The following is a 25817-nucleotide window of genomic DNA, read 5'->3' on the forward strand; positions in this document are numbered from 1 at the left end:
TGGTACTGCAACAGGGCTGATAACATAAAAGTATTGCTAATAATCGATTAAGGTTGGTCGCGCGGTACAATTATCCCTTACGCAAATATATCGGTACAAGAGAGTTGTGCGGAATACACTCAAGTTCAAGGACTTTCGGCGATTCAGTCAGCGTCGAGCCTTATCGTTATAAGATAATTCAAAGTTTGGTTGTCAACGAACACCTTGCATAACAATACCCAATCTTCTGTTCTTTACCAAATTAGGCTAATCAAGTCTCAATACGAAACTACCGGACTCTGGCGGCTCGTTGCGTCCTTGGACCCCGTAGAAGATATCCTACCGCCAGAACAATCGGTTTTACCCAATCAGAAATGTAAAATGTACTCCAGTAGTTCGACCTCAAGTGCAGCTAGCTAGGGTAGATTAGCCGGCCAAGGTTCAGCTCTTGGATTGGACAGCTGTGCTTCCGGAATATCAGAAATCTATACTGATGAGTTCACGATGCCTTGTAGGTTTGTGATACTATTCTCGGTCTGCATCTATTCTCTATCCTCGGGCGACATCACGTTTTGGGCATTAGCATGTTGTGATCGTGGTGATTTCGGTCTTCTCTAAAATTGGGGAAACCTCGGTATAGATCTCGGTATGCTAATAAGCTAACATCCGGTCCCGGACTCCCGGAGAAGCCTTCGAACTCTTTTCAGAATGTAATGTCCAATTTAGTAACTATTCGGCACTCGAATGTCATACTCAAACTTTGTGGTCATATTGACCATGGTGTCTGCTAAAGTAGCAAATGGCCAAAAGGAAAAGGCTTGGCATGAATCTGAAAAGTTTCAGGCAAGCACTTAAATTTTGTCGAACTAGTGCTCAGCATTGCCTGCAGCAATGACTCGGGTTCACGGCGGTAACTTGGCGAATTATCATGACTTTATATTGGAATTGTGGGATCATCAATGATGTGCTCTGCTCATCTCTCTTATTATCACCATTGCTGCGTACAATATAAAGCAATTCATAGTACTGTCTCTCGTTGTTCCGTTCAAAATCCTACACTAAACAATTCTCAATGTGTCTCTAATTGGGACTAGATCTCTTTTTTGATGGACTTATGGGCCCCAAGCTGTACCTTGGATTAGAAATTGGCAAGCCAAAAATTTCGGTCCTATCTATCCAGCAGACATGACGATCGATAATCTAGCTGATAGCTAGGGCTATTTGACCACCAAGATCTAAATTTGTGCAAACTCAGCTAACGAGAGTCTTCATGCCGCCGTCTAAAACCATGCTCCTCCTAAATCTACCCATGACAGAGTAGTATTTGTCTCCAAACGTATCATTTTTCTTTTTTACAATTACCGTACCCATGCTGTTGGACCTGCTCTTGCTCCGAACTCGCGTACGAGAAGAGCAATAACAATAGCTCTGAAAATGGAAGGTGCTGAGCCAATTTCCTGCCGTGAAATTTCAAGACAATCGGGAGATTTGTAACATAAATGGAGGATTCTGGAACTGTAAATTTCCGAATGATCTCGTAGCTTCCTTCGATTTCTGTAAGCATGCCTCCATGTTTTATACATCTTTCTATCTAGCGACTAAGAATCAATTATCTTTGTTCTATTTCCAGTATTAGCATCAATATAAATATCTCAATCTGACATCCCAACTCCACGCACCAAATACGTACCCTTACGATGATCAAACTCGCTTATCCCTTACTCACTGTTACTCATCAACGTAAACAGCAAGCATTGCATCCTTCAAACAATGATCCTCACAATAATTTACTAAACACATGGCCTTCCTTCCCGGCTCTCATTAATGATCGCCATCCCCCACAATACCGAAATCCACGAGTTTCCAAGGATAATTCGGTAAGGATCACATCTGATAACCAGGGTTCAAAGCTCGAGCTCCAACGGCCCCCTAAAATCTGAACACACATATGTAGGTAGAATACACAGCCACCATTTTCTGCAACCCTACAGTATAACCCCGCCATTCGAAATCCTGATCACTAATATATTCTTCCAATCATATGGTTTCTCTCGCGAGGCATTTATATCCCATCCAGTGATGTGACTCCCTCGCGAGACAGCAAATGTCTTTGTCATTTTATATCTTCATCCTCATGTTTCACGCGGTCAGTAAGTCGAAGGATGAAAATAATCACAGACTTTCTTGTAAATCAGTTGGGTCGGAATTGATATCCTGCGCCTCGTTCAAAACATTTCTTCTTTATTAATCATGGAAAGGTTCACATAGAAGACACATGTAGAAAATCGATATTGTTTCATTGATGTCGCCGTAGTATATATTTAGCATGCACTTAGCCATTGGGGGTCTCAGTATTCCGAACTCAACATGAAGATTGGAAATTCACTTCTAATTTGCCAGTCTGGACCTGCTGAAAACCTCAAGGTCTGCAGTGCCCGGATGGGTAACATTACTGTTCCTTCAGATTTGATACCTGTGTAGTGAATTATTTGTCTGGCCAAGAAGCGCATTGCATTCATCGTTGTTCTCAAATTTTGCAATAGAAATTCTCATCCGTGGTTTGGAAATCTGACAACCATCAACACCTTTATGCTCTGCTCTCGGGTTGTTTTCCCTTCACTCACTCAACCTCTTCTTCCTGACTGACACATATTTCATCTATACTATACATCTATACATGTTTGAGTAAAATAGAAACTTGCCCTTTTCGCACTCACCGTCATCTATTATGATTCGTCATTCATACTCTCAAGAACAAACCGAGCACAACTGGAAGTTTCAAACTGCATTCTATACCCGAGACTCAATTAACACGAAGACTGGATAAAATCACAAACTTTAAACAGATAGCCCAAAACGAAACCCGGCATCAGCATTGCGTGATGTTGACTGGGGTATCTATCTCTGCTTCCTCCTTCGTTCTCTCTTAGCTTATCACCTCCATATTTTCAATCTCGAAAACTATAGTCACAGGACAGGTACGCACGAGGTGTTACTTCAAGAACCATCTTGATTTTTCAACAGCTAGCTGTCAATATGGATGATTGTAAGAAACTGTAAGCGAAATATCGTTTTTCCTCAGGATATAATCAGATGATATTGAAAATGAATGAGGAGAACCCTAACTAGAGACTTATATATCGAGATGGTGAAAGGAGCATAACTCGTAAGGAGAAGTAATCACTGGGGAGTACTATTCCAGTTGGACGAAGAAAGCCCCAGGTCGTATACGACTACTAAACGGTTCATATGGGCATGCCCTCGAAACCAACCAGAATTGCGAATCCGTTTCTTCCATGTACTCGCAACCAAGAATAATTCCTTACTCCTGAGTACCTATCAAACAATTTCACGATTTTGACAAGAATAGTTTCATAATGTAAATATCAAGCCCGCTTGGAACATTTGTATCTACAAAACGCTGAGCTTCCCTCTTAGATATACGATCAGTTTAGAACGTTCTTTAAGAATAAATAGAAGCTTCTTCTCAATCATAAGCTTTAAACAGCAAAAGGTCAATTCAGCTAGAATCAGGGTCATCGAAAAAGATGAGCGACATGAATTCCGCTCATGATCAGCTCTCCTCGCCAATTTCGAAAATTATCGCATTGTTCCTCCCCTGATATTTCCCATAGGGATACGGTTTGCCAATCTTATTGCATTCCCTTCCTGCACATCATCTATTCTTCAGTCATAAGCCCCGGATTTCATACTGTCGTGTTACGTTACACAGCCCATCAACAGACGCGAATATGCTCCACATCGAAGAACCAAGTGCTATCAAAACATCGACGTCGCTCTTCATACTGTTTCCAAAATGCTCACTTACAACACAACAAAACACTTTGTCGCCAAACCTCCTTCAAAACTACTTTCCACCAAGTTAGAAAAGTCAAAAAATAAAATCAAAAACATACAACAGTGGGGATTCGCTGGTGGTCACCCACCCAACTACTAATCCACCGATCTGAAGCTTGTGTATGGCAGAGCGGACGGGATGCCCAATTCTCTTCAGTCTATGGTCGTATGTGACGGTTTTGTGGTCGTGAGAGAATATAAACAGTTTTTGTGTTATGCGAATCGGGGGTGAGTTCACTAAGGATGATTATCTTCGGCTACTCTATTTTTCAATCTGAAGTTTGTCTTTTGATAGAATAGACTCAGTATTTTCATGCTCTTCAGACTATAGTTGTATGTAGAAGACAATAGAGTTTCTGGAGATATGATGAGATGGAGTTGGATGGTGTCGGCGGTACAGGGTATCCGGAGAGAAAGGGGGGACAGGGACAGTAAAAGAATAGCTGAAAGGAGAGAAGCCGCTATCAGCGAAGAGACTTGACATTCTCCGTGTATGAACCTATCTACAAAAATCGCGGTATCATGGAATTGCTCCCGGATACACAGCCCGTAACATTGTGTTGCCATGAATGAAGATGCGAGCAATATTTACCTTCATGCTGAGTATGATCCAAACTAGTAGATATGATCCTCCGACAGGATCTGAGATGCATACTACAGACATACCATGTTTATCAATGCCTAATAATGAGTACTTAGATAGTGCTCTGCTGAGTATTTGATAAAGGGAAGAGAGGCAGAAAATGACAATGTGAAGTAAGTATCAACGATTTTTGATTCCAACATACTCTATCACCAAAATCACCAAAATCGCCACATGAGGTCTTTCCATCTCTTCCCCATACATACCACAACTACAACACTAATCTAAAACACCATCTAAGATGCTTCGAGGTTATACACACAGTCACACTTGTGCTATGTCTTAGTATCGACCTCGCATCCCAACTTTGGGGAGGAGAAGAAAAAAGAAAGGAAAGAACCCCCAAACCAAAAGAAAAACCAAACAGCAACACGAAGAAGCAAACAGAATATCAAAACCCCCCATTTCATCATCCCCAACCTCATCCCCTCATTTCCATCCTCCACGTACTACCGATCATCAAGACATACATATATCAACACTCACCCACATCACATGATCCGGCCAAACTACCCACTTCCGATATAGCCTCACTGACAACACAACACAACACTACACATCTGACAAGACAAGACAAGACAAGTATGAAGAAAGACACGACGACCTCACTTATCTCATGACGCATGCGAGATATTTCTTCATACCCTATCTCACACGCGTAAATACGACGAACAAAAAAAAGTCCTGACTCAAGCACACGCTACGAATTCCTGCTATCTGCATGCGAAAACCAGAGGAGCAAGCCGCTGCACAATCCATGCTCTTGCTTTGCAATACTGAGTTAGTTCCTCTAGTCGATCTCTCCTCGCTCTCCCCAAAAACCAAAGAGGAGAAAGAAAGGAAAGGAACCTTTCAAGTCCAAGAGACAACGCCCATTCCATACCAATTATCCGATTGCCAATCCACGCTCTCAGGATCTCCTCCGATAAGCAGATTCTCAACCTATCCATCTACCTATATAGGAAATCTATCTACACCTCCCTTCTCATTCGTCCCCTCGTCCCAAACGCTGTGCTCTCTCCTACGCCGTACGATCCTCCATGCACGAATTGAATCATGTTACTACCACATACATATCATATCGTAACCTCACATTGGCAAACTTTCTTTTCATCGTGCTGTGTACGTACGTATATACTCTGTACCATACCACGGTACCCTTGTTGAGAATAGGTTGGTAGGTAAGTAAGCAGGTAAGTAAGTTGAATATCATTCACATTATCATATCATCACTTGCTATCACAGTACGTCCTCTAGATACCTACCTGCCTACTACTGCAAGTAATCCTCCAGGTTACCTTAAATTCCCAGTTGCGAGATAATGCTATTGCCATTGCCACAACAGAACACCCACGTACACGTAAAGCGAGCATCAAAGCATGTGAATATCCGTAATCCTCTAATCTATCAATCCAAAATTCACCACCCCAGTCAATCGCCTTCAAAATCAAATGAATCATTAGCATGTGCTGCGGCATGCGCAACAGAACGAAAAAGAATGAATAACAAATCCTCGGACCCTTTCTACTTCCTACCTACCTCCCCCCCACTAACACCACCCGAAATCATCTAGCCCGCCCCATACGAGCCATACCTAGTCACAATCACACAAGGATTAGCGAAACGGAAAGGGTTTCATGAGGTGGGGTGCGGTGTCCCATTAAACTGTCTATTACTGTAAATATCAACCACGGATTCCCAGGTTCACAGTCTCACACGACATTTATACGATATCCGGGTGAATGTATTGCCTATCAATTTGCTATTACCTATTAGGTCGTGTACGATAGCGGGGTTGTGTCAGGAAGCATCCACTGGATTGGGTGAAGGAGGGGGGCTCGGAAGGGTCAGATGCTACATGGTTGGGTGAGCGGTTTGTGCGGTGTGGTGGGGTAAAGCAATAACACCGCACGCATGCGCCTTGCTCCATTGAATAACTAAGAGACGCACAAAGAGCGCAATGTGAATGGATATTGTTGGTCGAGACGAGAAGTGATTGTAAAAACGGAGTGAATGCAAGCGATTCCGATTCTATCCTGGAGATACTTAAGAGCTCAACTTCTTTCCAGTTAAGTCTTACAACCACAACCACGAAAGAAACAAGTCTGCCTACTACTTCACATCAACGAATCAACAAATCTTCAAACAACCTCAACCTTTAACCACCACTACCTCAAATCTATCAAGATGCCTGGAGAAAGCACATGCGGCTGCGGTGATGCTTGTATGTATCTTACTTTCCAGTTTCCAGTCCTTGTTTTCCATTCTTGAGTTGGTTGGGAATTCGTACTAATACTATTGATAGGCCAATGCAAAAAGGACGAGTGCACCTGCTAATCGATTCTTCAATATGATACTCAATTCCGTTCATTAAACACCTTCTCATCTCTCTCGAAATGACCTCGCATTTCCTATTGAAAATCCTCCTCTTCGATGCGAACAAAACATCTTGATCTTGTGGGCGGACGCTTTTCTATTTAGCCGGGTACGCAATGGATACAGAAAGATTGTCGTTGGGTTGGACTTGATGCAGCAAACTTGGGGGAATGGAAAGCTTTTGATATCTGGGTTTCATGCGGAAAGGAAACGGAAAGGGAAAGGAGTTCTCAAACTTGCTTTGATATCAAATCAATTGTCATCTTGACTCCAAATATTTTATCGTATTCTGCTTCCAAAATGTTGATCTTTGTGATTGTGACATGAGACACTCTCGATGAATACCCCACTACTTATCCCCCTTGCGATGAATGCGGGGTAAACGCAGGTAAATCCTCATTGCACGACTTACCAACTGTATTCCTTTCCATTTGTTATGATTTTGTAATAGTTTATCCTATCATCAAAGTATCATAAGCCTTCTTTCGCGGGCGGGAAAGTTTCCTCGTGGCCTTATGAGTGGGTTACAATCTCCCAGCTTGATCCCATCCCAGTACCAAGTCCAAGGATTCGTCAGCTCAAGACTCTAAGGCTTTCCCGACCACACCTACATTGTCATACAGCGCAAACGCTGAACCATCATCCCCTTCGCGACTCAAGCCTCCATAAAGGTGCTGCCACGTCTTTAAAGCCTTCTTATCTTCCATCTTATCAATGCATCCATTTGTCCAGAGTGTCTCAGCCTTGCCATCTCTACCCAAGAATGGATAAGTCACATTGCCTCCAAACATCATCTTAGAAGAATAATGTTGAACTAGTACCATATGGACATCAGTGTATCCGAGAAACTCTCCGTGACTTTATCCGGGTCGCTGTTTTGCCGCGACTGATTGTCCTTCTTCGAGCAAGCTGCATCATTGAATATATCTTGAAATTTCCCGACGTCGTGTCACCTCAGGTGAGGCCATGCTGCTTAAGATCGGCGCAATAATCGTGTAAGAATATCTGACCACACCTTCACCAAAATACCCCACTGTCAATGAATTCATGCTCTCGGGTTACCCAAAAAAGCAAAGTACGAACGTGACACTAAGATCTCCGGGGAAGGACACCCACGCCGTCGAGTAATCATTATCAAATGATGGTTGATCACTTGCCTCTTGTTCCGCCTGTTGTGTAATTCATGGCATCTAACTTTAGTTTGGGGACCCCTCCTTTCTCAATTCGTCAGGATGAATCCTGGAAGCGTAGGTCACTCGCCGGTCGTATTCTATGCCTCGCACTCTAGCCAATTTTCGCAAGCTCCCGCTGGCCAATCTTTGAAGTTTATAGCTTCGACCTGTGAGTATAAGTACCTGCTTTACTTCCTCTTGTTTTTGGTATTCTTTCATCAGCAATACATCAATACAATCAATCAAACGAACATCCACACAAATCACCACGATCAAACCAACCGACACACTCCACAAACAACATACCAATATTCATCATGTCTCCATGCTCTTGCTGCACTCATGCTGCCAGTGAAGGTTGCTCAAGCACCTGCAGCTGCTGCAAAGACAAGGTACGCGAATTTCTTCCTTGCCGCTGGGCAGGCACCAGGTATTAACAGACACCACTGTAGCACTAATGGCATCATCTCTCGACCTCTCTTCACATAACTTCATAAGTATTCACCTCGTCGCTCCGTCATATCACCAGCCATCTCGACTAAGACAGCGATGACCGAAAACCACGAGTGAGACGACCAGTACACCATGTGATGAGTTGGAATAGTGATTGATTCTTGCATTGAGAGGAGTTTCTGCATGTTATATTTCCTGGGGATGAGACAGTAGATGTATGCTATCTTCTTGGTCGGTCGGAGATGAGATATAAGTGTGGTATTTGCTGTTTGCAAAGGACAGGGGTTGAAGCAGGGTCCACTTGTTTTTGGTTGTTGATTTAAGATAAATTCATCACATTCGTTCAAGTAACTTTTTGGTTTGATTGGTCGTAACGAAATCCGTTTTATATGTGGCCACATTTTTTGTGTCGTGATAGCATAATGCGAAGCTATTCTTTGGATACGCAATGAACAGCCGCCCCAAAATGAGCAAGTGCGTGGATGGGTCTTGGTTGAAGCATCTTCGAGATAATCGCACGGTCCGGACGAGATGAGCTCTAGAAACAAAATTCTTATTCGTACCCAAGGCGAAGCGTATCTCAGCGTGAGGAAGTAGAATCCGATTGAACTTGCCCTCTTCGCCTGAAGTCTCACTTCTTAAGTACCTAGCTGGACAAGGGGTCGTTTGTAAAATAATCGATGAAACATAAAATTTGCGCTGGAATCGAATGGCAAACAATGGATTTCTTGAGTCGAGGTTTAAAGGCGGAGAAGAGAAAAAGTTCCTTTGGATTGTGGTTAAAGAAGAGGACTATATAGAGTCGATGTGTCTAGCTTTATAATACTTTGAAAGAAAAAAGCATCTAGTAGCTAACACCTTGATGGATACCTTTGAAGTCTGTGTCACTCACTATCAACACCTTGATGGATACCTCCCTAGTACCTGTCTGCTTCCTTGCCTATTGCGTGATCAATGTATTCGTCATACCTCCTATAGATGATGAAACTACTTATCTAATGTTCTACCCAGAAGACCTTGCATTCGACCTGCATGTCCAAGTCGTGAGCTATTTATTGTAAATGCGATTGAGAGGCTTTCACTTGCTACCTACATAGTTGGTACCAGTTAGGTAGGCAGTAGCAATACATCAAAATTTGAAAGTATTCAACTGGTTTCGAAGGATGTATTAGACATAAGGGCTAGTATAACTTTTATTGGAGTTAACGCTGGGTTGGCCCACAGTAACCTGTAATATCTTGGGTTTGCGGAACCCCACCGCAAATCTATATTCTGCCATACGCTGTTGTAACAATCACTCATCAATAATATCCATGTAGCCTTCTATAGCCTCTTGACCATGGTTCACTAGCACGTCACCTGAGCATTCCCAAGCTTCTATCAACCTATTACGAATATGTGTTGTTGGCAATGCATGTTGTTGCTCAGTGTATTTCAATACCTCAAGGATGCACCCTCGGTCTTCGATGTGTGTAAACTGTTCGCCGCCTGTATAGGGGGTGTGATTAATTGAATTCGAAACTTGACGACGAGGACGAAGACCTACACATAGAGATAGCCATATAGGCTATGTTCATCGCGGATGGAGACTTATGATTCGATATTGCTACGCCACAAAGACGTTTAACGATCGTGTTTATCTGTGCCTAGGGGATCAGAATCAGTATAGCACTCAAAGTTATACATGAGAGAAAATACTTCGATGTCTTGTTTGACTGCTCTGAGGCCTGGTCCCAACCTAGGTATTCGCGGATCGTAAGTTGTGAGTAGAATTCGAGAGATATCCATGTGTTGATGTGCAGTGACTATTACATTTGATGAGTATCGCATTGTGGCAAGTTATCAGGAACCACTTACCATGGCAATCAGATAAATACCATATCTCAGGTAGTGCCCGCCTTGAATTCACAGCAGCAGCTCTATCGTATAAAGCATCGAAGGATTGTGGACGTAAGCTTTCCCAACCTTCGTGATACTGAACTAACATGTCATAGTCGCCATTGGATTTACTCCCAAGGCCGTAGCAGTATTGTAATACATCAGCACAATGGACAATTGTTCGATAAGCCCATGTAAAATCGTCCGCATATTCGAGGGATCGATATTCGTGATACTGTAGAGGCATATGAAAAGGTCTCTGTCTAAGAAAAGCCATGTGAACTTCTTGTCTGTATGCGACACGAAAAGCAGCTCTACGAAGGCTACTGTCAAGACCTCCTGATGCTTGAGCTGTGAGAAATACTTGAGTTCCTTTTGGTGCCCCGTCTCCCCCGCCCAAGGGTGCTAAAAAACACAATATATGGTTAGCCAAAGCAATCTAACTTCATTGGATAGGAAGAGCGAACCATCGATTTCTTCATAGAATCTCAATATCACAGAAGCGACCAGTAGATTTTCGTCATACAAGACATCAAGATTATCTGATACAGATACAAGATGCTCTGTACACTTGCTGTGATATTCAGCAGCAGTCTCCATATGTAAGTTGGGTAGCGAATTTCCGTTATATTCAACCATGCCATTATTCCTATACCGTTCAAGCCGGCTAAGGTATCTCGCAGATGCTGTGTATATAGCATTGAGAAGTGCGGGACAATGTTTCGCCCTTTGTGGAACTACTAAAGCAAAATGGCGCTCCGGGTCACAGAGGTCAAACTGAAAATAATAATAAGTATGAGCAAGGGTGGGCTTAATTTGAGGGCTGTACATACCCAACCAGCTAGCTCATCTGCAAAATATCTCAAAAGGCAAGCCTGCTGTATTTCTGACTGAGATAGGTCATCCACAACTTCATTTTGGACATTCAGTTCTCGAGGGAAGATTGTAGATAAGTCATAGTCGACGAGCCGCTGATGCACCATTTCACCAGAAGTATTTGATCCAGTGAGATATCCATCAGTCTTTGCAGGTCTTCTTGGGTAGGATCTGACAGTTGAACGCTTGCTTGAAGCAGACGAATTGTCATCATCTACCCGTCGCCTCTTCACTGGGGATCTTTCTTGATCTCTCGAAAGAGACTTTTTAAAAGCTTCAGTACGAGAGGTGGTAGATGGCCGCCGCTCGATTAACCCTGTGGAAATAATTGGCTGGGTGATTTCACTCCAATTGGCAGTCAAATCAGATGTAGATGTGCTTTCACGTCTTGCTATCACTGTATATATTTCGTCTAATTCGGGTGACTCATCGATAAAGTCGTCAGAACCAACTAAATAATTGTACGTGTGAATAAGGATAATTGCAGTGACAATTCAACTTCTACTCACTTTTTCCAGGTAATTTCACCCATACTTGATTTTGGAAATTGGAATCGTAACGGGCACTGGAGCCATGACGAAAACGTATTTTTCCAAGGGAGTGAGAAAAGCTCGCATGGTTACTTTCGTCGTCTGAGTAGTTATGTTAGGTGGTGAAATGAAGGATAGGGTAAAAAGCGACTTGACAACAAATCAAGCGCTGTATGAATTTATGCTGTCGAGCAGCCAGGGTAGGAACCTGTGAACTTCACAAATACACCTACCAATATGGTTCTGCTCAATTGCAGAAGACCTAATGATTGCATGTCAGCCATATTCGATTGGACAGACATATTGCCTTGTGTTTTATGTATTCAATTCGGGGGTGAGATCGATTTACCTAGGACTTGACATTGAAAATTCAAGGGACGTTTCGATATTCTTGTGTGACCAGTATCATTACTATATGAAATCTTGGCTGTAAATAGCATTTGGAATTGCTTCAAGCTCAATGGATAAAATATAGAATATAGACACACGTCCTCCAAGAATTTACGGTATGGTGTAATAACAAAGCAATCGAGTAAGTAAAATGCTGAGCTACAGGAAGGTGGGAAGACGTGGGGAACTAGAAAGCTGGGGTAGGAGCATGGGGGATAACTTTCGTGTAGGTAGGTAGGTAGGTACCTATCCACCGAGCCACCTAGGTATCTTTTCTAACCAACTCTAGATACCACAGACGTGTAGTACAAACAATTGTTACCTGTCAACGGTCAATTGTCTTGATATGTCGCGAATCACATAATACCTATCGCCAATCCACAATTCTTTGTGATGTCCAGAACATTTGATGTTGGATGACATGACCGAAAGAAAGATAATGGGTGTGAAGTTTCGCATTTTCGTTCTGCAGGCACTTCTCATTGGCATTTGAACCTCGAACTTTGAGTGAAAGGAGAAGCTGCACAAGAATAGAAGCTGCAAGGCAAAGAAGTCAGAAACCGAAGATGTTCCGACTGCTGGGATATACAGGTCTGCAAAGTGATTGTCTGATGTCTGATTGACTGGGAGGGTGTTCCTTAAATGCATACTGATGCAATGCAGAGATATCCCGAATGCAGCAAAAAGGACCCGATTCATCCTCGTCGTCTTTGCTATCATCGCCATCATCGTTACTTATCATGTTGATAAGGACCGATGGGCGTCGAGGACAATGGCAGAAGATTGTGTTTCACGATCATGTGATCCCAAAAGCAAATGACGGTCCAGTGAAGTTTGTACGATTGAGTCGATTGGAAGCTTCCCTGCCCCCCCTCTGTAATTCGAAAACGCTCGTTGATGCAAAAGGTTGAAGCTAGCAACTTTGTAATGTTATTAACTCTTATTTAGTCATCATATGATGCCTCATTCTATCTGGTTCTCACGTTTCATATAAAAGAGAGCAAGGCTATCCCAGCTACAGGAATGGAAAGAGGCTGCTCGTGGATCCCACATATTAAAATCAGTTGAGTGGACGATGAATAGATGAAAAGATGAATAGACAGATATCATCGGAGGTAGGTATTCATCAAGTACTGTACGAGTATCTAGGTAGGTAGGTACGGAATCCACCCATCGGTCCTACATCGATCAAGCAGAACCGTCCAAAGGAATTGAGTATTTCAGAAGTAGACATTGAAAGTACCTAGGTAGGTGGGTAAGGAAGAGAAGACGGATGTCCGAGAAGTGTGTGTGTAATCCAATCAAGACAAATCAATCTTGATCTTCTCCCCAATCGCTTTCGCTTCGTACAACAACTTCATCGACTTTATTAAGTACTCATTATTAAGTATGCTTGTAATTGGAGGTACTGGTCCTGAATACGTATCCAGTTGAAATGAGAGGAATGTCGCGAAACATTCTCACCAGCAATCAGTTCCTAAACCTCAAACACCTAAATACTGCAATGTAACTCCTCTCGAATTCACAATCTCTTGGATTCAATAATTCCATTCCATTCAATTGAAGGTTATTTATGATTGTTCGTGAAATTATCATTCATTATTGAAATTGTCTCTTCCTTCTTCTTCTTCTTCTTCCTCCTCTTCTTCACCTCCTTCCCCTTCTCCTTCTCCTTTTTCTTTTCTCCTCTTTTAGACTTCTCTCTCTCCAATAAAATATGTTACCGTACCACACCGGGGCCTTGTTACCAAACCAAAATTGATAAGACCTCATTCATTTCGCATCTAATAAAAAGCTTCGAGGCTAGGCCGTGGATCCCCTTTAAACTTAACGGTTTTGCTTTGACAGTACCAGAAACCCAAACCCAAACCCAAGTTTGTTATTCTAAACTATCTTTATCAAACGGCCACCTGGACATTGCCTCCATCTCGTTCGACGTAATGAGATGAGATATTCCATAGTCGCTTTTGCGTCTTTGAAAATCGATGAATTCCCAACGATAGATTGCCAAATCCACTCAAATGACAGTGCTTAAAGACGCGCTTTCGCGATCCGATACATTTTTGCGACCCCGGTCGGAATATATTTCGAGTCCCGGCGTGCAATCCGACGATTCTACACCTTCAACGCCAGATAAAGATCACGAACGAAAACCACGAACTGTGCGAAAACCATCGCCTGGTCTTGCTGCTCGACTTGCAGCATTAGGTTTCGGAAAAGATCCCGATCCAAATTCAGCAACGACAACGTCACCAGTTGACCGAATTGGCCGCATTCCTGAAGATCAAATTCGCCAGCTCGATCACCTCCACCGCGCTAATTCTACGAGTTCGCATATTCACCGACGAGGTCGAGCCTGGAGTGGCAGCATTGGTCTCTTGACTCCTCAAGTAACTGGAGGCAGCTTTAAAGAGACCAACCTTCGAGAGATCAGCATTAGTGACACGCGAGTACTTGACAGTGCCACGCATTCAACACCTTCGCTTGATAACTTTGGTAATCAGGACATGACAACAAATGTTGACCTTATAGGAATGGATTCGCAGAAGTATCGGTTACCAGAACATACAAATGGAAATGGCACGAAAACAATGGCAGATATAAAGCAGGCGCACATCGAACGAACGATACCTCCTGTAGAAGAGATTGAAATACCTCCACCTCCTATCCGCAAAGACGAAATACCTCCACCTCCTATCCGCAAAGACGAAACACCTCCATCTCCTATCCGCAAAGACGAAACACCTCCACCTCCTATCCACGAAGACGAGACACCTCCACCCCCCATAGCTAAAGATACTCCGCCAACTGCGACAACACCCAGCGAATCTTCAAATGACGTTTCATCCTACTTCAATCCCTTTGGTCATCAACGGGCAGGCTCAATTTACACGTTATCGCGAGCGTCTTTTGCAAGTCAACTTGCTCAATTGACGTCTTTGCAACTACCAGATGCAGCCTCGTTGTCCACGAAAATATCCGCAATTCCCAGCTCAAAATCTGCCTCGAAGGCATTAATGGGAGCCGCAGAACAAATTAGAAGTTGGATATCAAAAGCATCAGATGTTGTCTCTGGCCTAGATGGAGAGGATGATGTGGAATGGGCAGCAGCTGGCGGTAGAGAAGGGTTAGAGGAAGTGGATAATGCGATTACACGCTTCGAAAAATTAATTAATGTTTACGTGTCAGCCATCGAGTCTTTACAAGAACGCCCGGATATTGCTACGGTTCCTGCAGAGGAACTTCAAAAGGTCGTACTACAGGTAGAGAGCATCCTTGAGGAATGGGAAAAGATAAGGAGAAATCTCAAGGGTGTGAAAAACTCGGTTGAGATTGCTATGGAATGGGAGGAATTATGGAATACAGTTTTGGGAGATATAGGCAATGAAGTGGATATTCTGGCGCGACTCGTTTTTGAAATGGAGGAGAAGCGGCACAAGTCCTTGGCAGAAGCCGACAACGACGGAGTTGATATCAAGGAGCTCGAGACAATTGTAGAAGAAACGCCCTCATCTAAGTCGAGGTTACAGGCCAACAGTCGATTTGGTATGACATCTTCAGCAGCCTTTCCTCTGAGCCCTAACTCGCCAGTTACACCGATAATGGCGCAAGACGATTCAAGTCTCTTAGCATTATTTGCAAGAATGCAGCCCCTGAGAGCTTCTTTGGACTTCTTACCTATGAGATTATCTACGTTTCATGCTAGAGCCGAAGCGATATTTCCCACGGCCTGCGACGAGCTGGAAAGTCGACGAGGTGGTTTGGAGAAAAGTTGGAACTCTCTCGAGAAAGATGCTGAATCATTACGAAGGGAACTTGGCGAAGATCGTTGGGTTCTCGTCTTCCGCGGTGCGGGTCGACAAGCACAGAAAATGTATGAATCTGTCGAAAGAAGCTGTGCCAAGTTGAAGGAGTCTCTTGATACTGGGGTCCATCTAAACAACCCTGCTACCATGGGCAAGAAGATCGAAAGTTACGAAGCGAAGAAGATGCACTACGGTCCAGCCATCGAAAGAGTTCTATCAATCATCGAGAAAGGAGTAAAGGATCGCCTCACAGTCAATGGTGAAATCTTGAGATTACACTCAGATATGCAACAGAGGTGGGATTCGTTGAAAGATCAAATGAACGAATTGGACACAACACTTGAAGAACTCCAGTCAGATCGCAGAAACCAGCAGCTCAGAGATTCAATCTCGAGTATGGTTTCGAATGATCGCTCAACCATTGGAAGCTTGAACAATGATACACCAGGAAGTTCGCCAGCATCCTCAGTGATTATGTCAAATTTAAGTAGCAAACTTGACCCAACAACACCCGCAAGGAATGGAAAGATACGTTCCAATGGCAGAAGTAGTGTGGCTGGATCAAGAAGAAATTTAAGTGCTGGACAACCTCCTCGATCTTTTAGTCGAGCTTCCCCATCCCCCATCCCTCCCCGACAAAGCTCTGCAACCCCAACTGGTCGACTCCCCCGACCTTCCAATACACCCAGTGACAATCGACCTCGATGGAATACCAGCACTAATACCAGTGATATACTTATTGGCCATGGTTTCAAACCTCTTAGTGTCACAACACCAAGTTCCACCCAATCGAATCGGTCTACTAGGTCCAATACATCTGATTCCAAGATACCATTACGAAGCCCACTGGGTCGCGGAAATACAGCCTCTCCAGTCATACGAGAACCTACAACTCCTTCAGGCAATAGACCGGCTTCACGAACAGTACGACGTGACCTCTCTACCCCTGGGCCATACTCTCAACATACACTATCAGTTAATTCACCTTCCCGTCCCCGTGTTCTGGCTAGCAAGTCTTCCATGTCCAATCTGACAGGCAATAACCGTCGCTCCTCGATGCAACCTTCATTTTCATATGAAGCCAGAGCTAGCAGCCCGGTGGTTCGAAGACCTGCTAGCTCGTTAGCTACCAGCAGAAGGATAAGCCTTCTTCCCACCCCACGAGGCAGAAACTCGGAAATGGCTGGCAGGGATAGTCCCGCACCAAACAGAGGTAGCAGCACATCCACAACTGATAGCAAAGGTAATTCCAAGAAGCAATGGAGACCATAAATCCTCTTGTCAAATCGAAGTTCTTGGGTTACTGAAGCTCTTATAAATGAGTTCCTATGTTTTATCGTTCGACTCAAATTATACACAGCATGGTTTGTAGGCGTTTTTTCTTTCTTTACCACGCCATTTTGAAACGCGCGATGTCTTTTAGCGAATGGAATTTTGTGCTATTGAAATTATACAGTGTGAATGGAGCATTGAAGGAGTTTAAACGGTATGGTCGAAACTTGCCCGCACAAGATTTCACAATTCACATTTGAAGGTTATAGAAGTACAATGGATTGGAATGTGATGGATTGGGAATTTGGGGTGGTGAAGAGGCTGTGCGAGGTCAACGATGGAGAATGATACCATTACTTGTATGATAGATAAATTAGGATTGCTAGGTAGTTAGCGAAGCGAAGGAAGACTGTGATACCCTTTTACTATAACCATAGATGTCGACGTTTTCTTTTTATAGAATGAAATGATTTGTGAAACAGGCTGATAGCTTTTATTCCACGCTCTCTTATGCTTCTTTCTAACCTATAAACCAGCTTCATTCACCGCTACTTGGAGGCTGAAAAGATCATTTCCATCGTCTAGATATAAATGATATGTTAGTGTATATAATATAATAAGTAATAATTGTAACACATGATCATCCATAAGTGGAGGGAGGAGGACGTTTCTATCCTTCACACCTCAGTTTTTATCTTTTCTAATTTCTTCGAGATATACCTGGGTAGCTAGGCGATGTAGGTAGGTAATGATTCCTTTCCATACCTAGGTAGGTATAAATTCTTGTTGATATCACATCACCATTCATCAAGGCATACCTATGTGTCTACACACAAAACTTCGATGCTCCCCAAGTCTTGTTAAATCATATATGGACCCAATTACCAATCGCATTCCATGATTCGCTCTCCATCGTAGAACGATGAAGGAAAACAGTGGAGTACACACCGTCACTTTTCTCCGTTAAACCCCAGATTTGTGGGGACTGCATCTTCCGGTTTAAAGAGGGCCGAAATCGCCGGGGAATGCTTCTTCAAGTGAAGCTTGATTCTATTATTCATTCTGGGTTATATTAACTGTATCTGGTGTCCCATTGATTGGATTGTGCCGACATACTTATATTTCATTGAATATTATTATTATATTGTGTAATTTGTTTAGTTCCATAGGTATATGGGATATTTCAGGATATAAGGATTGCATCTATTTATCATATTGTTCGACTTTTGTAGAAAAGACATCGAGGTTGTGTCAAAATGACGAAGACATTTAAGGGTTCAGAAGGTATGGTCTTTTCTTCCACTCATCTCTACTGTCTTTGATTCCTGTTCAATGTTTCCTCAGTCAATCATGATCGCATCTGCTTTAATCTATCCCGTCCCATTTCACTCGTTTCTAGCATGCATTCCTTAAACTAACACAGACAACACATAGTCTCATCCCACAATACACCAGAATCCTGCTGGGTATGCATCAATTCAACCGTCTACGATGTCACGGAGTTTCTCCCCAATCACCCTGGCGGATCCAAAATCGTTCTCAGTCTCGCCGGTAACGTTGACGCTACCGAGGAATTCGAAATGATTCATCCGCCCGGAACCCTCGAAGAGAATCTCGACGCCTCCAAAATCCTCGGCAAGATTGACGTTTCGGAACTACAACAACCGGTTGAAGAGAAAACAAAGAGTTCTCCTGTTGAAGCTGCGGGTTCAAAAGATAATGGTGAAGATACAGTTGATGTAGATGCGGATGTCAAGACCCTTCTCAATCTCGATGAGATTGAACAATTGGCCACGAAAAAGATCTCAAATAAATGCTGGTCATATTATTACTCGGCGGCAGATGATCTTTGGTCGAAAAGTTTCAATAATGCGGTATATCGACAGATTCTCCTGCGACCACGAGTCTTTGTCGATTGCACAAAATGTGATTCTTCCACCACGATACTAGGACAGAAAGTTGGATTGCCGATCTTTGTATCGCCAGCAGCAATGGCAAGATTAGCTCATCCGGCTGGTGAACAGGGCATTGCGAAGGGAATTTCGAACTTTGGTGCTGTGCAAATTGTGTCGAATAATGCGAGCATGACCCCTGAACAAATTGTAGAGGGTTCACTACCAGGGCAGATTTTCGGTTGGCAGTTATATGTGCAAAATGATAGGAAGAAGAGTGAAGCTATGCTACAAAGGATTAATGCTATGAGTGATAAGTATAAGTTTATCGTTTTGACTCTAGACGCGCCAGTGCCAGGAAAGAGGGAACATGATGAGAGACAAAAGGATGTAGGAGCTAGCCTACCTGTTTCTTCGGGAGTCAAAGCCAAGGAGAATGTGGAAGATAACAGTCCGCCAGCTGGCCAAGGAGGGGTGGGAAAACAACTGTTCATGGGAACAGCCGCAGATTTGACTTGGAAATCTACCCTGCAGTGGTTGGCTAAACATACTAAAATGCCAATTGTCTTAAAGGGTATTCAAACCCATGAAGATGCATATCTAGCATCTCAATATGCCCCACAAGTTAAAGGCATTCTTCTTTCAAATCATGGAGGAAGAGCTTTAGATACAGCACCACCTGCTATCCACACACTCCTCGAGATCCAAAAATACTGCCCGGAGGTTCTAAGTAGGATAGAAGTTTGGGTCGACGGTGGCATTAAGCGGGGTACAGATGTCGTGAAAGCTCTATGTCTTGGAGCTAAAGCTGTGGGGGTTGGCAGAGCTGCATTGTTTGGTCTTGGGGCTGGTGGTCCAGAGGGCGTCGAAAGAACGTTCGAGAGTATGTATTTTCTGATTTGTTTGTTCCAGTAGTGTCTGCTTTCCATCTTCATTTCTCAAAAGGTACTGAAATTAGATTGGGGAATTTGCTAACATACATATCTACTAGTCCTCAAAGCCGAAATGGAAACTTGCATGAGACTTCTAGGTGTGGAGAAGATCAGTGAGTTGGGTCCCAAACACGTTAATGCTAGAGCGGTAGAAAGGGATTTGTATGATGGTCATCCAGGCTTGGAGAAATTGGGATTGTGGGTAAAAGCCAATTTGTAGATTCTTAATGGAGAGTTGTCGGTGGTTGTGTTAATGTAGGTAATTTTGGTATGGTGTGTATATAGATTGTAGATATATAAATTGCGGATGGTTGATCATATTTAGAATCTAGTATTGCAGGCTCAGTTGAAAATGAATAATACTTTGTACCTAGGTAGCTAGTTGGATTTGATGTTTGTACCTCATACTTTCTATAATACTATGTCTACTCGAGTATTACCCATGTTGTCTATAGCACCTTGATATCTCCCACATATTCCCCCATCACCCCTTCTACCTAGCTATCCATCCATCCATCCATCCATCCATGAATACATTATATACTGAGATATCAACACATGCCTCCTACATACTAATCTAATCCGCTACATATTCTCAATTCACTAGTAGAATGAATAGGCAAATGATAATATAAAGTTTATTTTTCATCTTTCAAATTCCTAATCATTAGGATACTTTGCTCTGCTCTGCTCCGCTCCGCTTTGCTTTAATCTATTCGCTTCATCTACTTGTCTTGGACTATACTTGGACAAACTAAATTTGGAGAGAGTTGACATTGTGTATATGTATGTATGTATGTATGTATGTATATATTTCGATTCCACTATGTCTTGTAACTCCGTACAAGTATTTCTGTACACCCCCACGTATACAAATAGTGATTGCGGGAGTGTGATAGGATGTTAGCCAATACGTGAACAAGTATGTAGATGTACGAGGGAAGTTTTGCTCCGGGCGAGAAACCGGTACCGAGTGTAAGAGAGCAATTTGTACTATCACTGAACATTCTGTTACAACCGGCTCCTTGAATATACTCGTCACAAATCGATGTTTCGTTTGTGATTAGAGTCCAATGGGTATGTCTTGCAGTTACAATGTTGTGAAGAAGTGTCAAACTATTGCAATTGAAGGCATGAAGCATATATACCTAATGAGAGCTATCACCCGTGCTCCACTATGCATGTATTTATAGTACCTAATACTGATATATCTGAAAGAAAAGAACACGAGCTAAAGGCGATCTACTCTGAGCTTCGAAGAAACATTGCGAAGTTCCATCCCTCAGGCAAAATGTATTAGACGAGGAAAGAGAATTGCACTCAAGTGAAGTGTACAAGGCGCCATGATAGAATTGTGAGCAGGCTCATGGGTATCTATTTGTTCATTTATACATTCTCCGCATCTGCCACAAGCTGAAGTCACAAAAGATCCCAGAGAAGATGAGGATCTGTCTCATAAACGTAACGCTCGTCCCATCATTAATTATAATCGTACCATGCCACCACGTTCAGTGGCACATTTATAGACCATTGATCTTCCATTTCCATCATCACACGCCACAAAAAGAAGCCGACGGAAATGAAGTTGTGATGACAATCAAATGGCTCAAGGAGTGGCGTTCTAACCTGTGTCTCTTGTTTCATTCATGGAGCAATGACCGGATGGCCGGGTCATGTATAAAGATCTTGGGATATTCCTGTTTAGTTTCACCGCAGCATCTTCTATCGCACCGCATCCACTCTTGATCCTGCAGTCTGCCGTCGAACACTCTGAGTAATCCAATCACCTGAAATTAGTTGCTCGAACTTCCAATCAATATCATGTTTCCAAAACTCGCAATTGCCTCGCTAGGCATACTCGCGACCTCTGTTCAGTGCATCGATGTAACGATAAATTCTATCCTCGATGGCGAGATCAAAGTTGCCTCTACTCAGCTCGACAAAATGAACTTTCTGTTAAACAGCAACCTGACTTGGTTTTTTGATTTTACTACGCAGCCCCACTACACCTATACGCCAGGTGCCGTCGTCAACGCCGATGCTGCTACATTCCCTGCTTCGACTAGTTACGGTATGACGATGGCTTTGATTAACTTGGGACCATGTGGAATGTTACCTCCTCATTACCACCCACGAGGCACGAACTTTGTAGTGGCAGTCGAGGGTGTGACGCAGACGTGGATGATTGAGGAAAACGGGGCGAAGGTTGTTAACCAAACACTGAGGCCATGGCAGATGACAATCTTTCCGAGAGGAAGTATTCACAGTATGCAAAATTTAGGTACTATTTGTCCCTATGAACTAAGACAACTAATGCTGAATGGAATCAAGGTTGTACTAAGGCTACTCTTGTATCGGCGCTGAATTCGGAGGATGCAGGCACACAGAACATTCTTAATGGACTTGCACAGTTGCCACCGGATATAATAGCTGCGGCTTTTGGTAATCCAGCGGCAGGGTTCAATCTTCCACCTATACCAGAAGTAGGCACCGGTAGTATAATTGGATCTGCGGCCTGCCTAGCAGCTTGCAGGGGGAAAATGTAATGCAAATTCCAGTGTCGTTTAATTGTGAGTGATCAATCCCTTCAGAATCCTACTCGACATGGTATTGACTCGCAATAGATGTCTTTTCGCTGTTGTGTTGAAGTGGCGGTTGTGGATTGGATATACAATACAATCTGGCGTTTTGGTTATCGTTTTGAGGAAACCGTCTAGCGATTTGAGGTTTACTAAGTATAGCAACAACTGTGTAAAATACTTTGACTATCGTTCTGTTCGCCATGGTGCAATTCATGTACACGTAGTTACCACACTATTTTCCGAAAGGAGGTGAGACTGCCCATCAAGGTTGGTTGGACAAAAAAGGCTCGGTTCGTACGTCTGGAGACGGGTATTGTACCTTGAACACGCTCCTTATTTGCCTCCAAACTTTTTTGCGACCCAAGCACTTCCATGTTCGTCATACTCTTCCTTCGTTACTGATAGCTTCTTCAAGACATCAGGATGTCTCGCCAATTCTGCTCCACCATTCCAAGTGCTGATAATAGGATGTTCTGGTCTCGCACAACGAACGTAACACTCCGCTGGAGCAAGAGCCTTAATTTCAAGTTGCAGTCTCAAAATGAATCCTTCTATCTTTGAGCTGCCTCCTACGACAATGATATTTGCGAGAAGCGCTGGCCATAGACCCATTGGTAAAGCAGAGAGACTTTCCATGACTAGTTGAGCAATGCCCGATTGTCGCATACCAATGTCCGATGGATTAAATAGTAATTCTGGGACAGTAAATCTTTCGTTTCTCAAAGTCAAAATATCTTCCGCAGCTTCTGCCAGCTTCCCCTTGGTCAGCTGTTTTAATTTTCCTGCTTGTAGTGGATCATGATCTCGCACGAAACCTTGAGACCGATTATGATAATCCGGGAGAACATAATCTTTCGCTATTCCACCACCCGTCTCGAATATTTCTCTTCGGTCTCCTCTAGTTCCTTTCCATGTTTTCTCCATATCTCCATTGAAGTCCCTTGATACATAACAACATGCTTCCTTTATTTCATTGACCAAATAAGTGTCGTTGCGCATATCATACTGGCGTAGAGATATTAAGCGTGTCAAATAGTTTGTCATGAGCTTGCCTCCAACTTCTAATCTCCTGATCGCTGATTGTAAAGGGCGCCCTCGCAGCACAGGTGTAACGGTCGTATGAGAATATCCAGCATCGATGAGAAGTATTATTTCGGCGGGAAGAAGAGGCTGTGATGGATCTCGAGCTGGCCCTTTAAAGATCCCTTGAATGTCGTTATACGAATTGAGAATTGGACCTAGATATTCATTAACATACGCAATTAAAACATAACTTAATATATATCACCACATACCAGGGCACCGATAGTAGCTAGCAAAGCCAAATTCCTCGAAAATCATTTGATCACAATTTGTTTGCAGAACTGGCAGCGCATTAGGTGCCTCTGTCAATATGAGACCCGTCTCTCTTGGATCGCAATGTAATGGCGCTTTTTTGTCAAAGAACTCGTGCTCCCATATTTCCTTCTCTGCCTCCCAATTCACCAGGTATCCTTTTTCGACGGGCCTACGAAAGACGATATCTCCAAAGTCCTTACAATTATCGAGTTGTGATCCAATGTAGACCTTCTTTTCGCGGTCGCGGGCCATACAATTGGGTATAATTCGCGGTGAATCTGTAGATTCTGGAGATGAGAATCCAGCTTTGATAGTGTAAGCTCCATTGTCAACGACCAGAGTTCTGGATGGTGCTTGAGCAGCAGCTGCTGCTTTTTCCTGTGTAGACATTTTTTATTTCGTCCAAGTTTGGACCGAAAAAGGTGTCAGCGCATTATTATCGGGATGGTAAAGGTAACTTTGGTGGTTGCTTGAAGCTTATCGACGCATTACAGGGGTGAATATCGCGTCGCACTACCTATGGGATTCGCGCGGAAACCCCCACCAAGAAAATAGTTTTCAGGCTTCAGATTTCTCAGCGTCATAATTGTTGAATTTACACCACAACAACGATATCATGGCCGACACCGGAAAGAAAGCCGGCGATGACTTGGCTCTTTTAAAGTCTACCGTCGAAAACATCAAAAATTTGATTTTACAACTACAAGCTTCAGCAAAAGGTCCAGAAGATGTGAAGGAGGGGTCATCGTCTGAAAAGAAAGAGCAACCCAAGCACGCCGATGTTAATGCCATCGACCTTGCCCATGATTCTGCGAGCTTAATCAAAGCACACTCGACGAAGTTGTCTCTTTTAATTATCAATAAGCCTTTTACGCCTTCCGCAATCAGTAAAGTCTTGCGAGAACTTGTGTCGGGACCTTTACCAGGCCTGGCATCTGCCGTCGAAATCTGCCATGCTGCGAAATACACCAAGGCTATGAGTGAAGAGCTGCAATGGAGAGTAAACAAGGTCTTGACGGAGTTATCGACTCTGGTCAAAGCAATTCCATTAGATGGAAACATTCTGAGTGACGACAAGAAGAATGGAACGGGAAAATCAAGTGGGAAGGGTAGTTTGGCTTCGACAGGTGTTGTATGGGATGCCTGTGATTCTGTCATGGGTTTAAAGACTCTGGGTGTAGCAGGATTGGCTATGAAGAAAGCTGTAGAATATCGAGATTTGGTAAAAGATGCGCTCGAAGAACTGCAAGCATGGGCGGAGGAAGAATCAGATGACGAGGATGAGGATGAGAACAGTGGCGATGAAGACGATGGAAGCAAAGACCCTCAAGATATCGTAGATGATCTCTTTGGATCGCAACCACACATACCCAAGGACGACCCGGAAAAGATTCGCGAAAAGCTCGAGTCGTCGACCAAAAGATTGAGGCTCATAATTTTGATGTATCAAGCGGTCGAGAAGAGAAGGTTCAAGACACTTCCCTATCTGCCACATCCTGAGTTACCTACACAACTGAAGGAGAAATCCTCCGAGGATCCAGGCATTGTGGAGTGTTTAGATGAGGTACTTGTAAGAATGAAGAAGATCACAAACCTCACGGATGATCTAGCAAGTGCATTCTATGACTTAGATAGTTCTGCGATTGACAAGCTCATGGATGAGACTTGGTTCACTGGTTTTGCTACAGTTGAGTTGTTGATCAAAGACTGGGAGGGGCAGAAAGATGATTTCACTACTTGGGTGCGTATTGTCCAATTTTTGGACTCGTATCGCTTGCTAATTGTTTTAGGCATACAAATTCCAGCTGGCTATGAAAAAGGGCTGGTAATGCAATGAAAG

At 43.2% G+C, this 25817-nt stretch overlaps 7 protein-coding genes across 7 annotated transcripts; 4 read left to right on the forward strand and 3 right to left on the reverse strand.

Moving 5' to 3' along the window:
• Positions 1-7434: 7434 nt before the first annotated feature.
• Positions 7435-7680, reverse strand: Bfra_000855 (uncharacterized protein; the record flags this gene model as incomplete). The annotated part of the gene is made up of 1 exon (XM_037331299.1): positions 7435-7680. One exon carries the CDS (start codon positions 7678-7680, stop codon positions 7435-7437), a length of 246 nt encoding a protein of 81 aa, XP_037197632.1.
• A 2095-nt stretch (positions 7681-9775) lies between these two features.
• On the reverse strand, positions 9776-12128 carry Bfra_000856 (putative arca-like protein; the record flags this gene model as incomplete). The annotated part of the gene is made up of 9 exons (XM_037331300.1): positions 9776-9969; positions 10028-10127; positions 10180-10286; positions 10339-10764; positions 10827-11136; positions 11193-11686; positions 11745-11867; positions 11999-12027; positions 12115-12128. The coding sequence occupies 9 exons, from the start codon at positions 12126-12128 to the stop codon at positions 9776-9778; spliced, it is 1797 nt and encodes a 598-aa protein (XP_037197633.1).
• A 2048-nt stretch (positions 12129-14176) lies between these two features.
• Bfra_000857 (putative karyogamy protein) lies at positions 14177-17233 on the forward strand (the record flags this gene model as incomplete). The annotated part of the gene is made up of 1 exon (XM_037331301.1): positions 14177-17233. The coding sequence occupies one exon, from the start codon at positions 14177-14179 to the stop codon at positions 17231-17233; it is 3057 nt and encodes a 1018-aa protein (XP_037197634.1).
• Positions 17234-18489: 1256 nt separating this feature from the next.
• Positions 18490-20277, forward strand: Bfra_000858 (putative mitochondrial cytochrome b2 protein; the record flags this gene model as incomplete). The annotated part of the gene is made up of 3 exons (XM_037331302.1): positions 18490-18517; positions 18668-20008; positions 20117-20277. The coding sequence occupies 3 exons, from the start codon at positions 18490-18492 to the stop codon at positions 20275-20277; spliced, it is 1530 nt and encodes a 509-aa protein (XP_037197635.1).
• A 1601-nt stretch (positions 20278-21878) lies between these two features.
• Positions 21879-22603, forward strand: Bfra_000859 (putative germin-like cupin protein; the record flags this gene model as incomplete). Its single annotated transcript, XM_037331303.1, has 2 exons — positions 21879-22323; positions 22389-22603. 2 exons carry the CDS (start codon positions 21879-21881, stop codon positions 22601-22603), a joined length of 660 nt encoding a protein of 219 aa, XP_037197636.1.
• Positions 22604-22972: 369 nt separating this feature from the next.
• On the reverse strand, positions 22973-24367 carry Bfra_000860 (putative actin-like protein arp-6 protein; the record flags this gene model as incomplete). The annotated part of the gene is made up of 2 exons (XM_037331304.1): positions 22973-23877; positions 23935-24367. 2 exons carry the CDS (start codon positions 24365-24367, stop codon positions 22973-22975), a joined length of 1338 nt encoding a protein of 445 aa, XP_037197637.1.
• Positions 24368-24593: 226 nt separating this feature from the next.
• Positions 24594-25806, forward strand: Bfra_000861 (uncharacterized protein; the record flags this gene model as incomplete). The annotated part of the gene is made up of 2 exons (XM_037331305.1): positions 24594-25718; positions 25768-25806. The coding sequence occupies 2 exons, from the start codon at positions 24594-24596 to the stop codon at positions 25804-25806; spliced, it is 1164 nt and encodes a 387-aa protein (XP_037197638.1).
• Between the last annotated feature and the right edge of the window lie 11 nt (positions 25807-25817).

The sequence above is a fragment of the Botrytis fragariae genome (genome assembly GCF_013461495.1).
Source record: "Botrytis fragariae strain BVB16 chromosome Unknown tig00000001, whole genome shotgun sequence".
NCBI classification, from domain to species: Eukaryota; Fungi; Ascomycota; class Leotiomycetes; order Helotiales; family Sclerotiniaceae; genus Botrytis; species Botrytis fragariae.